Source organism: Dermacentor andersoni, chromosome 8, assembly GCF_023375885.2.
Source record: "Dermacentor andersoni chromosome 8, qqDerAnde1_hic_scaffold, whole genome shotgun sequence".
Classification (NCBI taxonomy): Eukaryota; Metazoa; Arthropoda; class Arachnida; order Ixodida; family Ixodidae; genus Dermacentor; species Dermacentor andersoni.
The window spans coordinates 147,442,313-147,455,980 of record NC_092821.1 but is presented as its reverse complement, the minus strand read 5'-3'; the positions used below and the strand labels follow the sequence as shown (position 1 = coordinate 147,455,980).

The 13,668-nt window shown below is 42.0% G+C and overlaps 1 protein-coding gene across 2 annotated transcripts in view; it reads right to left on the bottom strand.

Moving 5' to 3' along the window:
- Positions 1-4: 4 nt before the first annotated feature.
- LOC129384295 (uncharacterized) overlaps positions 5-13,668 on the bottom strand; it is a 38,210-nt gene continuing 24,546 nt past the window's right edge. For both annotated transcript variants that reach the window (XM_055069511.2, XM_055069512.2), the window contains one exon: positions 5-6,819. In XM_055069511.2, coding sequence (XP_054925486.2) covers positions 5,516-6,819 — 1,304 coding nt within the window. In that variant the 3' untranslated portion in view covers positions 5-5,515. The remainder of the gene's footprint in view (positions 6,820-13,668) is intronic.

Sequence of the window (13,668 nt, the reverse complement as noted above, 5' to 3'; positions counted from 1 at the left end):
ATCGCACATTATGAAGCACTGTTTATTAAAAGCACAAATGGAGCAGAAGAAATGAATGAGGAAATCACTCGCATACAAAAGGCTCTTCAGAGAGTGCAAATGGTCTCTGTATAGCCAGGAAGGTCTAGCTGCCTGAGAAGTGTATCCAGCCTCTACTACGCACGCTCTCATGTGTTATGCCTATACTATGCCTACGGCAGTGGCATTTATCACGCCTTTGCTTCCATTTGAGGTTTATTTCTGTACAGGTAATGTTTTAAGTGTTTGAAGGCTATCAAAATATATTTGCAATTACAAAGTGCCTACTATAAAGCATCAACTATTTGCACACCCTTAATCAAAACAGTTAATCCTTGTATTTGCTATTTGAAAAGCATGTCCTGAGCACAATCTTGTTGGTGAGGAAATTCCCGATGAGAGACCAGCACAACTGGAATTCACAAAGAACCTTTTCAAATTTCGAAAAACGGGATTGGCCCAATTTTTTGCCTTCTGAGCACAAACGTATCATACAGTGCAGGTTTATAAGCCCAACTCAAAATGTCAAGATTATACAAATATTTCTACAAATATATGTCATACTAGTGCTTATAGAAATGCTGGTACATTAGTTGGAATTAAATGTAGGAATGATTTAGGCATGGTGGACTTGACATCCGACTCAAAACTTAAATTACTCATTTATGTTACTTATAACAGCTTCTTTCTATGCTAATAATGAACTTCCATATATCGTCCCTCAACTTCTCTTGAAGCCCCAGATACAATAAAATGCTAACATCACTATATTGCATGCTGTCATTCAAGCATAGAAATACAGTACCAACAACGGACAATGAATACTCACAAACACTGGCACTTCTTTGATTCTCTGATGAAACAGACAGTCGAAAGCTAACTTAGTGAACAATCAATTCCTCTAAAAAAGTACCCATTTGTAAAAAAAATTAAAAAATATGCGAATAGAATAAGCTCAAGATAATCAAGGGTGAAGCAAGAAAACCACAACCTAGGGCCAACCAATACATGAAATGGTCAAACAGAACAATTTTATAGGTACCAATGAGAATACTGGAAAAAATAAACAGAGCTTAAAAAGCATCATTCAGTCATCTGTAATGTGAAAATAATACAACATACAATTACATACATAGTTTGCAGGGGCATGCAAACAGTAATTTTTGAGATAGGAACAAACATAGATTACTTTTAAAATAATGAAAAGTCACACTATGACAAAGCAAATTGTGATTTTACAGACTTCAAACTATCAAGGTTTAACTGTATCTTTAAATTTTTATCAGCTATAAAAGCCTTTGCGTGGATCAGTTCTCATAACTCATTTTGCTCTGTGCTCTGTAACGTGTTGAGAAATGATCTAGAGAAAATATGGCGAGTCCAAAAAAAGCGTTTCAGGCACCCTTTAGGCTTCAGCTCAGGGGTTGCCGTCTAAATACATGGGAAAGGAGAGATCGTTTTTCTTGACAACTACTGCACCAAACTTGATGAGGCTTCTTGCAGTTAAAAGAAATACAATCTAATGGCTGTTGGTAGTGAATTTTTTACTTAGGCCACCAATCTGATAATAAAAATTGTTGAAGATCACAAATCTTCAGAAAAAGAAACAATCAAGTGTACAACTCAGCAATGAAAATTATATCAAAGTTCTGTAAAATGGATCGAATAGGACATCTAAAGCAGACAAAATTGATGTATTAAACAAGGCTTTCAGTTACGCCACTAATTAGTGGCACCCTGTCAACGTTTAACAGCCGAGCTCTGTCGAGTGAGGCTAGCATAGCAGGACTCTTCGAGGAACTATCAGACATTCTTTGGGATATCCTCGGCTTTAGAGACATTAGGAAAACTGGCGAGGCTTATACACTGATTAATAACGACGATGCCCTCTGCTATTGAGGTCATAGAAGCAATAGAAGGTTGGATTCCTAATCCACAAAGACATAGCAGGCAATATTGACGAATTCTACAGCAATGAGGGGGTACCAGTCATCATCATCATTACCAGCCTATATATGGCCACTTCAGGACGAAGGCCTCTTCCTGTGATCTTCAATTACCCCTGTCCTGCACCAACCGATTCCAACTAGCACCAGCAAATTTCCCAATTTCGTCGCACCACCTAGTCTTCTGCCATCCTCTCCTGCACTTCCTTTCTCTTGGTACCCATTCTGTCACCCAAATGGTCCAACGGTTATCTGATGTACGCATTATATGACCTGCCCAGCACCATTTTTTCTCTCTCCATGTCTATTAGAATATCATCTATACCCGTTTGCTGTCAGATCCAAACCACTCTCTTTCTGTCTCTTAAAAGTTGTGCCTAGCATTCTTCGTTCCATCACTCTTTGTGCAGTCCGTAACTTGTTCTCAAGCTTCTTTGTCAGTCTCCAGATCTCTGTCCCATATGTCGGCACTGGTAAAATGCACTTATTGTATACTTTCCTTTTCAATGATAATGGGGGTAGCAGCGGTCATAATCAAACTTAACAAGAGGTATAGATTAAAGGTAATACAAGCCTACACGTCAACATAAAGTCACGATAATGAGGAAGTAGATCAGCTTTATGAAGATGTTCAATTAGCGATGAGAAAAGTGAAAACTCAATATACTGTAGTCATGGGCGACTTCAATGCAAAAGTGGGGAAAAAGCAGGCTAGTGAACAAGCAATTGGCAACTACGGCATAGATTCTAGGAACGCTAGAGGAGATATCCTGGTAGAATTCGCAGAAAGCTTCGAATAATGAACACCTTTTTCAGCAAGCGTAGCAACAGCCCTAATGGTGAAACAAGAAGCGATATTGACTTCATACTTTCTGCTGATCGCAGCATAGTGCAGTGATCATAGGCTAGTAAGGGCTAGGATTCACTCCATTTGAAGAGAGAAAGAGTAAAATTGGTCAAGAAGAAACAGGTCAACCTAGAGGAAGTAAGGGTAAAAGCAGACAAAGTCAGGCTGGTACAATATGCAGCCTTAGAACAGAGATGAAGTTGACATAGAGGTAATGAATGAAACCATAACTAGGCTGGTTACAGAGGCAGCAATTGAAATGGGAGGCAAGGCATCAAGGCAATCAGTAGCCAAGCGTTGTGAAGTAACAAAGAACCTAATAAAGAACTGACAAAGAATAAAGGTGTCCAACTCAAGAGATAAGATAAAATTTGCAGAACTGTCAAAACTGATCAAAAAGGAGAAAATAAGTGGTATTCGAAACTGTAATGTGAGAAAGCCTGAGGAAGCCGTAAAAAATGAATGCAGCCTGAAATCAGTGAGAAAGACACTTGGCATAGGACAAATCAAGATGTATGCACTAAAATATAAGCAGGGTAATATCATCCGCAATCTCAAAGGTATAGTAAAAGCAGCGAAGGAATTCTATAAGGACAGGTACAGTACCTAGAGGAGACAAGATACCTCCACTGAAACAGTAAAGAACAGGATTCAGAAACTCCTCCTATAACTAGCAATGAAGTCAGAAGAGCCTCGCAAGACATGAAATGAGAAAGCGCGGCAGAAGAAGATGGAACAACAGTCAATTTAATCAAAGATGGAGGAGACGTAATGCTTGGAAAACTGGGAGCTCTACGTATTTACGTGTCTATCGACTGCAAGGGTCCCAGAAAACTGGAGGAATGCAAACGTTATACTAATCCACAAAAAGAGAGACGTGAAAGAATTGAAAAATTATACGCCCATTAGCTTACTCCCAGTATTACATAAAATATTCACCAAAATAATCTCCAGTAGAGTAAGGGCAACACTGGACTTTAGTCAACCAAAGGAACAGGCTGGCTTCAGGAAGGGGTACTCTACAATGGATCACCCTCATGTCATTATTCGGGTAATCAAGAAATCTGCAGAGTACAATAAGCCTCTCTGCATTGCTATCATAGATTACGAAAAGGCATTTGATTCAGTAGAGATACCAGCAGTCATAGCAGCATTACGTAATCAAGGAGTACAGACCGCTTACGTAAATACTTTGGAAAATATCTAGAGAGATTTCACAGCTGCATTAATTATACAAAAGAAAAGTAGGAAGATACCAATAAAGAAAGCAGTCAGAAAGGGAAACAAACTCTTCACTGTGTGCTTGGGAGAAGCATTCAAGCTATTAAACTGGGAAGGCTTAGGATTAAGCATTGAAGCCGAATATCTCAGCAACCTTCGGTTTGTCGATGACGTTGTTCTATTCAGCAACATAGCAGACAAGTTACAACAAATGATTGAGAACCTTAACAGAGAGAATGTAAAAGTGGGTTTGAAGATTAATAAGCAGAAGACAAAGATAATGATAAATAGATTGGCAAGGAAACAAGAGTTCAGAATCGCAAGTCAGCCTCTAGATTCCGTGAAGGAGTACATTTACCTAGGTCAACTAATCACAGGGAACCCTGACCATGAGAAGGAAATTCATAGGATAATAAAAATGGGTTGGATCGCAAACAAAAAGCATTGTCAGCTCCTGACTGGGAGCTTACCATTATCATTGAAAATGAAGGTGCACAATCGATGCATTTTACTGGTGCCGACATATGAGGCAGAGACTTAGAGATTGACAATGAAGCTTGAGAATAAGTTGAGGACCGTGCAAAGAGCCATGGAACAAAGAATGCTAGGCATCACGTTAAAAGACAGAAAGAGAGCAGTTTGGGTCAGAGAACAAATGGGGATTTTCGATATTCCAATTCACATTAAGAAAAAGAAAAGGAGCTAGGCAGGTCATGCAATGTGTTAGATAACCGTTGGACCATTAGGGTTACAGAATGGGTACCAAGAGAAGGGAAACGCAGTCAAATACGGTAGAAGACTAGGTGGAGTGACGAAATTAGGAAATTCGCGAGTGCTAGTCGGAATCGGTTGGCGCAGGAATGGGGTAATTGCAGATCGCAGGGAGAGGCCTTCAACCCGCAGTGTACATAAAATAGGCTGATGATGATGACATTTGCAAAGTCCCCGAAAACAATGTAACAAGTTCACGAAAGATATAAATTGATACAACAAATTTGTACACTTTGGATTATTATCATATACAACTTACAGAACTACGATACCTATTCCAGGTGCACATATTGCCTCAATTTTTTTTCAAGCTGTACAATTTTTGTAAATGCCTGCTATAACATTCAGGCCTTCAACCAAAAATCTGCTTCCAACAGTCGCCAGAATTCAATCTTATCGCTCAGATGTAACAAATTTCCTTATAATTGGCTCGATGGTTATCTCAGAAAAGCATTACTGTGCTTTACATGTGTTTAAATAGGCGGCATCAGAGTGGGGCCCGAGCTAAAGCTTCCGCTTAAAAGCATGCGGAGACACTTGTGCTACCTGATGCTGTAAAACACTACGTAGCACGCTGCACGTATGTAGATTTTTAATTCAGACTCTAGTTCAACGAGATTGTTGACCTACCCTACAGTATCATGGTGCTGTGCTCTTTTAAGTCTGTTCATGTGATCAAGACATGGAGCAGACGGTGCAACTATATGGCCAGTCACCTGTATGAATGCACTGGTGTGTCTTCAGGGCATTCTGCAACGAGAATCTCTGAAGGCAGAGTGGGCACTGAAGTCTCTTCCCGCTTCATGTGTTTTTCGAAGTTGGACTTTAGTTTGAACCTCTGAGAGCATGAAGGGCACTGATATGGCTTCTCGTCTGTGTGGCTGAGCAGGTGGGCTTCCAGGTGGCCCTTTACCAAGAATCTCCGAGAGCATGATGGGCAATGATATGGCTTCTCATCTGTGTGGCTGCGCATATGGGCTTTCATGTACCACCTGCTTGTGAAGCTCCGAGAGCATACAGAGCACTGATATGGCTTCTCGCCTGTGTGAGTGCGCAGGTGCTGATTGAGGGTGCTCTTTTTTGAGAAGCTCCGAGAGCATGAAGGACACTGATATGGCTTCTCGCCTGTGTGGTTCCGCAGATGATTGTTTAAGTGTGATCTGTATAAAAAGCCCTGAGAGCATGAAGCGCACTGATATGGCTTCTCGCCGGTGTGGGTGATCACATGGACATTCAGGCTAACCTTGTGTGAGAAGCTCCGAGAACATGAAGGGCAGTGATATGGCTTCTCGCCGGTGTGGGTGATCACATGGGCATTCAGGCTAACCTTGTGTGAGAAGCTCCAAGAACATGAAGGGCAGTGATATGGCTTCTCACCAGTGTGGGAGCGCAGGTGCCTATTCAGATAACACTTGTGTGAGAAGCTCCGAGAACATGAAGGGCATTGATGCGGATTCTCGCCTGTGTGGGTGCGCAGGTGCTGATTGAGGGTGCTCTTTTGTAAGAAGCTCTTAGAGCATGAAGGACACTGATATGGCTTCTCGCCTGTGTGGCTGTGCATGTGATCAATTAAGCGGTTTTTGTGAAAAAAGCGCCGAGAGCATGAAGTGCACTGATATGGCTTCTCGCCGGTGTGGGTGATCACATGGGCATTCAGTCTATCCTTGTGTGAGAAGCTCCGAGAACATGAAGGGCAGTGATATGGCTTCTCACCAGTGTGGGAGCGCAGGTGCCTATTCAGATAACACTTGTGTGAATAGCTCCTAGAACATGAAGGGCATTGATGTGGCTTCTTGCCTGTATGGGTGCGCAGGTGAACTTTTAAGTTGGATTTGACTGAGAAGCTCTGAGAACATGAAGGGCACTCAAACGGCTTCTCGGCAGTATGGACGCTGGCATGTGCTTCCAGAAGAAATAGTTCATCGGCCTCATAGTCACACAGGTGACATCGGTGGAGGCATCCTTTCCTTGAGTTGTCACGTTTGGCAGTGGATGGAGAAATACAGGGCCTCGACGCTGCACAAATAACACAAAAGCACTTAAGAGTTATTGTGAAATGCGAAAAAAGAACACAGAGTGCTAAATTTATTAACAAGCTGCCTTCTTTTATTTAGGAGATCTTCTGGGTGATCTTAAGTAGGATGAAACAAAGAACTTCTAATGGCCCTTCTTAATTTACTAAATATTTTTGTACTTGAATGCTTCATGTCACCGTTTGTGAACTCCGCTTAAAAAAAGTATTTTTTCAGAAGGCTAAAAAATCACAAATGATAGAATGTGGAGTGTTTAACTATTCTCTTGGATTCCTACGACATTTAGAGAAGACTAAAAATGCTAGGACTAAGCTTGCTCTTTTATCCTCAATGAGCACTTGAGGCCTGGAGGCCTAATTTGGCACTTGCAAAAGTTGTTGCGATTCTCTGGCACAAAAAATTTGCCTCATATGAGACTTCATGAGTGGGTTTCCACTTGATCACACACTGAACTTTGGCAATGTTTTCATAAGTTGAGATTGCAAGGAGCTGGCTATAAAATAAAGTATCTTTCTCCATATAACCCACAAACACGTACAACCCGCATCCTCTTTCAGAACAGCCCAGAAGGAAAAACATAATGTGTGCATATAATGTATGGAAATAACTGTATACAATCCTCAGATGTTTACAATAATAGCATCCGTTTGGAGGTAAACGACTTGTCCACGTAGTATCTTCAGCCAGTGACTCTGCTTTGCTGTTTTCAGAGACTGGAGCTGGGCCATTAAGCATGGCTTATGGTGACCCGAGTTATAATTTGCCAGTACCTTGTGCACTATTCACTAACTGCTAAACGCTAAATGGCGACCCATGTAGAATAGGAAAATGACTGACAGTGGCGGAGGGGAGAAGGAAGCTTCCACACACAGGTGGGAAAAACTGTGGGGCTCCTCAGGAGATAACAAAAGTGTGGGTAGTTGTGAACTTTGCCCTGAAGTGTGGCTTTATGGCAGTGCACATTGCACTGCCATGGACCCACACCTCAAATCGAAATCCCAGTAATTCGCACGCCAATCCTGACCTCACAGTAAAATTTTTCCACTGTTTGGTGCGAGTTATAGGTGCAAAAATACAGCAACTTCTTTTTGCTCTACCATCACAAAATAGTGGCAAAAGATTGCTGGAACCGACAAGGAATAGTTCAAATAAACCACTCCCTTTGCAAAGCGCGATGCATTTTAACACACTAAGAGGTAAAGGTATTGTAGTGTTTGCAAAGGGAGGCACCGAGCACCGTCGGTGGCTCCGTAGGAACGACATCCACACTAGTTTCATAGCCCGCGCCCAACTTATCCCGCAGTTGCAACGAGAGCGTTTATATATATATATATATATATATATATATATATATATATATATATATATATATATATATATATATACATATGTATATATACGAGGATCGACCCAGAATTAAGCTTTCCATCAATCTTAGAAATAGACATCACTGTTTATTCTCCCAGAAATTTACATCATTGGAAAAATGAAACTTTGCTCTAATTTCATACATAATCGCAATCTTTTTCTCGGCATTTTTGTAAAAGGTGCTCCCATTTCTGTATCCCAGTGTCACAGAACTCCGCCACCAACCTCATTTTTCACTTCATAGTCACCACGGAAGCGTTGGCCATTCAAATTTTCCTTTAACTTGGGGAACAAGTGATAATCGCTAGGCGCGAGGTCTGGACTGTACAGTGAGTGGGGCAAGACAGTCCACCCAAAGTTTGTCAAAACTACGTGGGTCTGATGGGAGAAGTGAGGTCGGGTGTGGTCGTGACACAGCATTACACCGGCTGCCAGTCGTCCTCGGGCAAGTTTTCTTAGTGTGGCACAGTAACTGTCCTGAGTTGATTGTTGCCCCACGTTCGATGAAATCCATCAGCAGTATCCCGTTACGATCCCAAGAAACACTGGCCATGACTTTGCCAGCAAAAGGAGTTCGTTTGAACTTCTTTGTGACTGCCGACTCTGGGTGACGCCACTCCTTGCGCCACTTTCGGACCTGTTGAACGGACATACACTTGTCGCCATACACCTCTGAGAACTGATGATCAATGTCCATGTGTGGAGACCCTTTGGCGGGCAAAAAGCGAATTACGGAATGAATCTCACACTTGGCAGGATCAACAATGGGAACCTGTATATCGGATGGCTGCTGAGACAAAAATGAGCAGCACAGATAAGCACGGCCAGGGGGAATCGAGAAAGGGGGAACAGCCGCGCGAAGCAGTGTTGCTGTTGCCGGATTTCATCTCTCACTTTCCCGTGTGGCTGGAGCTCTAGGAATCTTATAGCTAAATCAACCTGTGTGTGTGTGTGCGTGCGTGCATATATATACATACATACATACATATAGTGGGGAGCCCCCTCGCGCCACCCAATAGAACAAAGCACTAAAATATACAACAGGCATAACAAAACATAACCTAAACAGTTGCATAAAACCAAGGGAGGCAATGTAGGCAGTGATGGAAGTGTCATTTGGTATTTTTGAGCAGCTTCCAGCAGTAGGAAATCACAGTTTGGAGCAGAAATATATGCTTTTAGAGCAAGAAAAGAATGCTTTTGGGCAGCAACATACTACTCCAGTACTACTCCTACTTTCTGAAACATTGCATACAACACGTATTATGCTAAGATGCCAGTATTTTTTCTCCAACTTGCTGTTCCATATTTTTTTATACAAGATGGTGAAGATAAGTGCTAACTTAATCCTGATTCATAGTTAAATCTGAATTCAAATAAAGCGTTAACCCCCCCCATCAAGCCACGCATCATAATTGGGTGGCTATACCATATCGACACTATATAACCCTACCATTGAAATTACTAGCTGAGCAAGTTGGTAGATGATCAGAAGCATGACTTAGCAGTGAAAATACAGATGGAACAGAAACAATCATTTTATTTTAACTGCCCTCGCAGGAATAGATTCAACAGCGTCTGTGTTGCGTGACTTGTACGCCCGTGGCTACCTCCGTTTCCCATTATCGTATTTTTTTTCTACGTCGAAGCTGCCTAGTCATAATAAAATATGCCTCAGAGTTCCACACAATTCCATAGTGCCATATTGGAGTAGAGAAACATGGCAGGAGACGAGCTCCTGCATTCTCCAGTCAAACGTCTCATGGGAAGGACAAGGACGCAGCTGCCTATGCACACCAAGCTTCTAGAGCTTGAGACAGTGCCACCCCAGCAAGTGACTGCGAGACTTAAGGAGATACGCCACTGCAAACAGACATACTACAACTGAGGTGCAAAAGACCTGGAGAGTCTGCACCCTGGGTCTGTGCGACAGCCAATCAGGCATGGTCACAGAAAACCGTACACCCAGTTCCTACAACGTGGCAAATGAGCATGGTCAAGAGATTTGTTGCAACAGAGAGCATCCCCGCTCCCACAGCCCCACATTAACAGCAACGATGTCGCAGCCTACAGGACCCCAACCCCGGGCACGAAGGTGAAGCTCAAGAGAGTGCTGAAAGCCACGTGCTGTCGAAAGGTACGATGCTACGTGGAGTGCGGCTAAAGCCTCAGTTACAAGATAGTCATTTTCTTTCACTAAACAAAGGTAGACGTGGCCAGCAACATATGCATCACCAGTATAACTAGTGCCACATCCCTCCTTAATTAGTTGTAATCAAAGCGCACCTATAAAATGTCTGTTTCTTAGTGGCCAAAATGTGCAGTTGCGTGTGTAGCAGGGTCCACAGGATAGGGAACGCAAAAAGAAGTACAAACAGAGTACAAGTAGAAGCAGATGAGTGATTTCATAATGTGCCATCGTGCCGTAAATCTGCCTCTACTACTAACAGGTCTAAGGGTCAAGGCGTGACCCGACCAAGCACACGCTACAGTCTTGAGCTCGGCCCAAAGGCCATGATGCTACATGGTTGAACACAGTGAGGCAGTGTCCTGCAGCGTAACTGGTGCCATCTGTGTTTTTGCAAGAGAACAGCACAAAACTTCACGAGGTATACGAGAGCCACCGCATCTTGTTGCAGTCCGAGAACCACCGTCTTCCAGCACAGCAGGTTCAGGACCTGCCCAGGGACAGTCCTCTATGGACAGTGATCGAGTAGTGTGGACATGCAGTGGCCAATGCGTTGTTTCCCCAGATCACCTAAACTTTGAATTGTTTCCTGGCCTCGCCTCTCTCCTCTGGTCTTTAAGAGGGGAGATGTAGAGGATGCCACTGTTCTGTATGCCAAAATTTCGTGGCTCCCTCTGGATTTTGGTTGACTGTATATGTACTGGCCTTATGCTAAGGCCAGTACATTTTTTCAGTACATTGGTACTTGTTTATTTGGAATTGAGCGTGTCAGGCGTCTGTCTTTCTGTGTGGTCACAACAAGTGGTATGGGCCTACAAGCCTACACCGGTCATATTCGCACACCAAAGATGTGAGGAACATTGTGGAAACATAGCATCACGCATAGCACCATCAAAAGAAGTAGCACTAAATAGTAGCTTAGCAATGTAGTTGGAATAAGTCTAAGAAAATTTCTTGGTCTTCAAGTAAGCCAAACTTTAGAGCACAATTGAGCGTGAGTAGAACTATCAGTGGTTGGGCCACATTACTTAATATTCGCCTTCATTGTTTACATATGGGTTACTGAACACGTGCCCTTTGCATTACGGCGAGCAGTTGCTGAAGCAAGTCTTCGATTCACTAGCCACAAAAATCCGACATAAACAGGGTAACAGTATGAAATGCAAAGGAAGAAACAGTACATGTAAATGCTACATAGAGTGCCATTAAAATTTGCAAGAGCTCACCTACTCATGCATTATCTGCAACAGCAAGCCCTATGAAGAAGGAAAATTTTTTTTAATGATCGATGCGCAAAACCAAGTGGCTACAACAGCAAGAAGCGTAAGAACCAGTTTAAACCTTTGCACCGTGAGAGAAGAAAGGCCAAGCTGAAAGCCCAAATGCACCCCATTCACAATGGCAAATTCAACAAAGAGCAACAGCACTCAATAAAAGATAAAAGCTGCACACAACCAATCTACCAACCACAAACGCACTGCAAGGGACAAGGAAACAAGCTGCTCCAAAATTGCACCCAAGTGTCCCAACGTGCGCGGTCTGACTTTAAAGGGACTGACAATCAATTTTCATTGCACCCTTTTTTTATTTTACTGCAATGGAAAGCTTATCAGTCAAAGTCTGCAATCATGAAGTGCTAACATAGAAAAAGCCGTGGAACAACTTTTATCAAAATATTTCAATCTGCGGTAAGCATGTAGTTCACTGGAAGCATGTTGAAAACAGTGATGGGTGAGCATACGCGTGAGTATACGCCGGCAATAGTGGGAAGCAGACGACAAATGTGGCCGCAGCCATAAGGAAGTACGATTTTGCTTATCAAGTCTATATTCCAGCGACTCGTTTTCTAAATTGTTAAATTATTTGTGCAATAATAGCTACGTGTTTTCGCAGTTTCCTGTCCAACGTGCCACAGTCTGAAGGCATGCGTGTCACTGAAATGGCTGAGTGGATGTAGAGGTAATCCTTAGGTGACGAACTTGCAAAAATAAAAAGAAAGCCTCACATGTTTATTATGTGTAGGTACGTTGTTGCCCAATATAGGACTAATTTCTCAGATTGAATACAATAAAATTGGAATATTGCCCGAAGCGAAACAAATGTAGAATATGTTTCAAATAGTTTTCAAAAGATGAACAGGTATTACGAAATATACCTTACAAAGAGATTAAAGATGCCAATGATCAAGTGATCTTGAGTAAGTCTTACTGCGATTTCTGACTGGTGCGACACCTGGGAAATGAAACTTAATGAAGAAAAACCGGTTTTTATGCGCATTACCAACAAAAAACACCCTCTAGCATATCAATACACTATTAATCAATCCGCGGTCTCTGAAACAGACTCCTTTAAATATTTGGGCGTAACCATCAACAATCGTCTAACCTGGTCGCAACACATTGATAATGTTTGTGCGTCTGCTCGACGTAAACTCGGCCTACTGAGACAAGCTGAAACATTCTCCTCCGTCCGTGAAACAATTGGCATTCAACACACTAGTAAGGTTGCGAATAGAATATGCTTGCATCGTCTAGGACCCATTCACGAAAAAAAATATTTAGAAACTGGAAAACATAAACAGGCTTGCTGTCCGCTACATATATAATTGTTATGGACGTTACGACTCCCCCTCTCAATTGATTAATGAAAATAATATTGCCACCCTAGAATCCCGAAGAAAGGTAGCATGCCTAACATTGCTTTTCCACCTTTGGAAAAGGGAACTACAACTTGGTCATTCACCCTGTCTCCAGCCGCTACCAGCTAGAGGTACCAGAAATTATCACCCCGACAAGATAACCCCTATTTTCGCGAGTACAAATTGCTTTAAATATTCCTCCTTTCCTAGAACAATAAATGATTGGAACTCTCTGCCGGCCAATGTATTCCTGTCGAATAACATATTACATGCCATTCAAAAACTGCATTTCAAATAAATGTGTGACCGCATGAGTAGTTTCATGTGAGCTAGCATGGAAAAAAAAAAAAAAAACTGTGTAAAAACTGTGTAAACTGGTACTGTAAATATTTCTCTCCTTTCAATTCAATCCCTTGCATTGTATGCTTGTAGAATGTGTTTTTTACGGATTTATATCATCCTTCAATGTATCTCATTTCAGGTGCGCTTCTTTTCTTTGAATCTATTTAATTGCATTACTGTATGAACAAATTCCCTCCTGCCTGGGTCACATGTTGGCCTGCAGTATTCTGTAAATAAAAAAATAAAAATAAGAAAGAAACAATGTGCGTCCTGGTGTCTGTGTAAACTGGTACTGT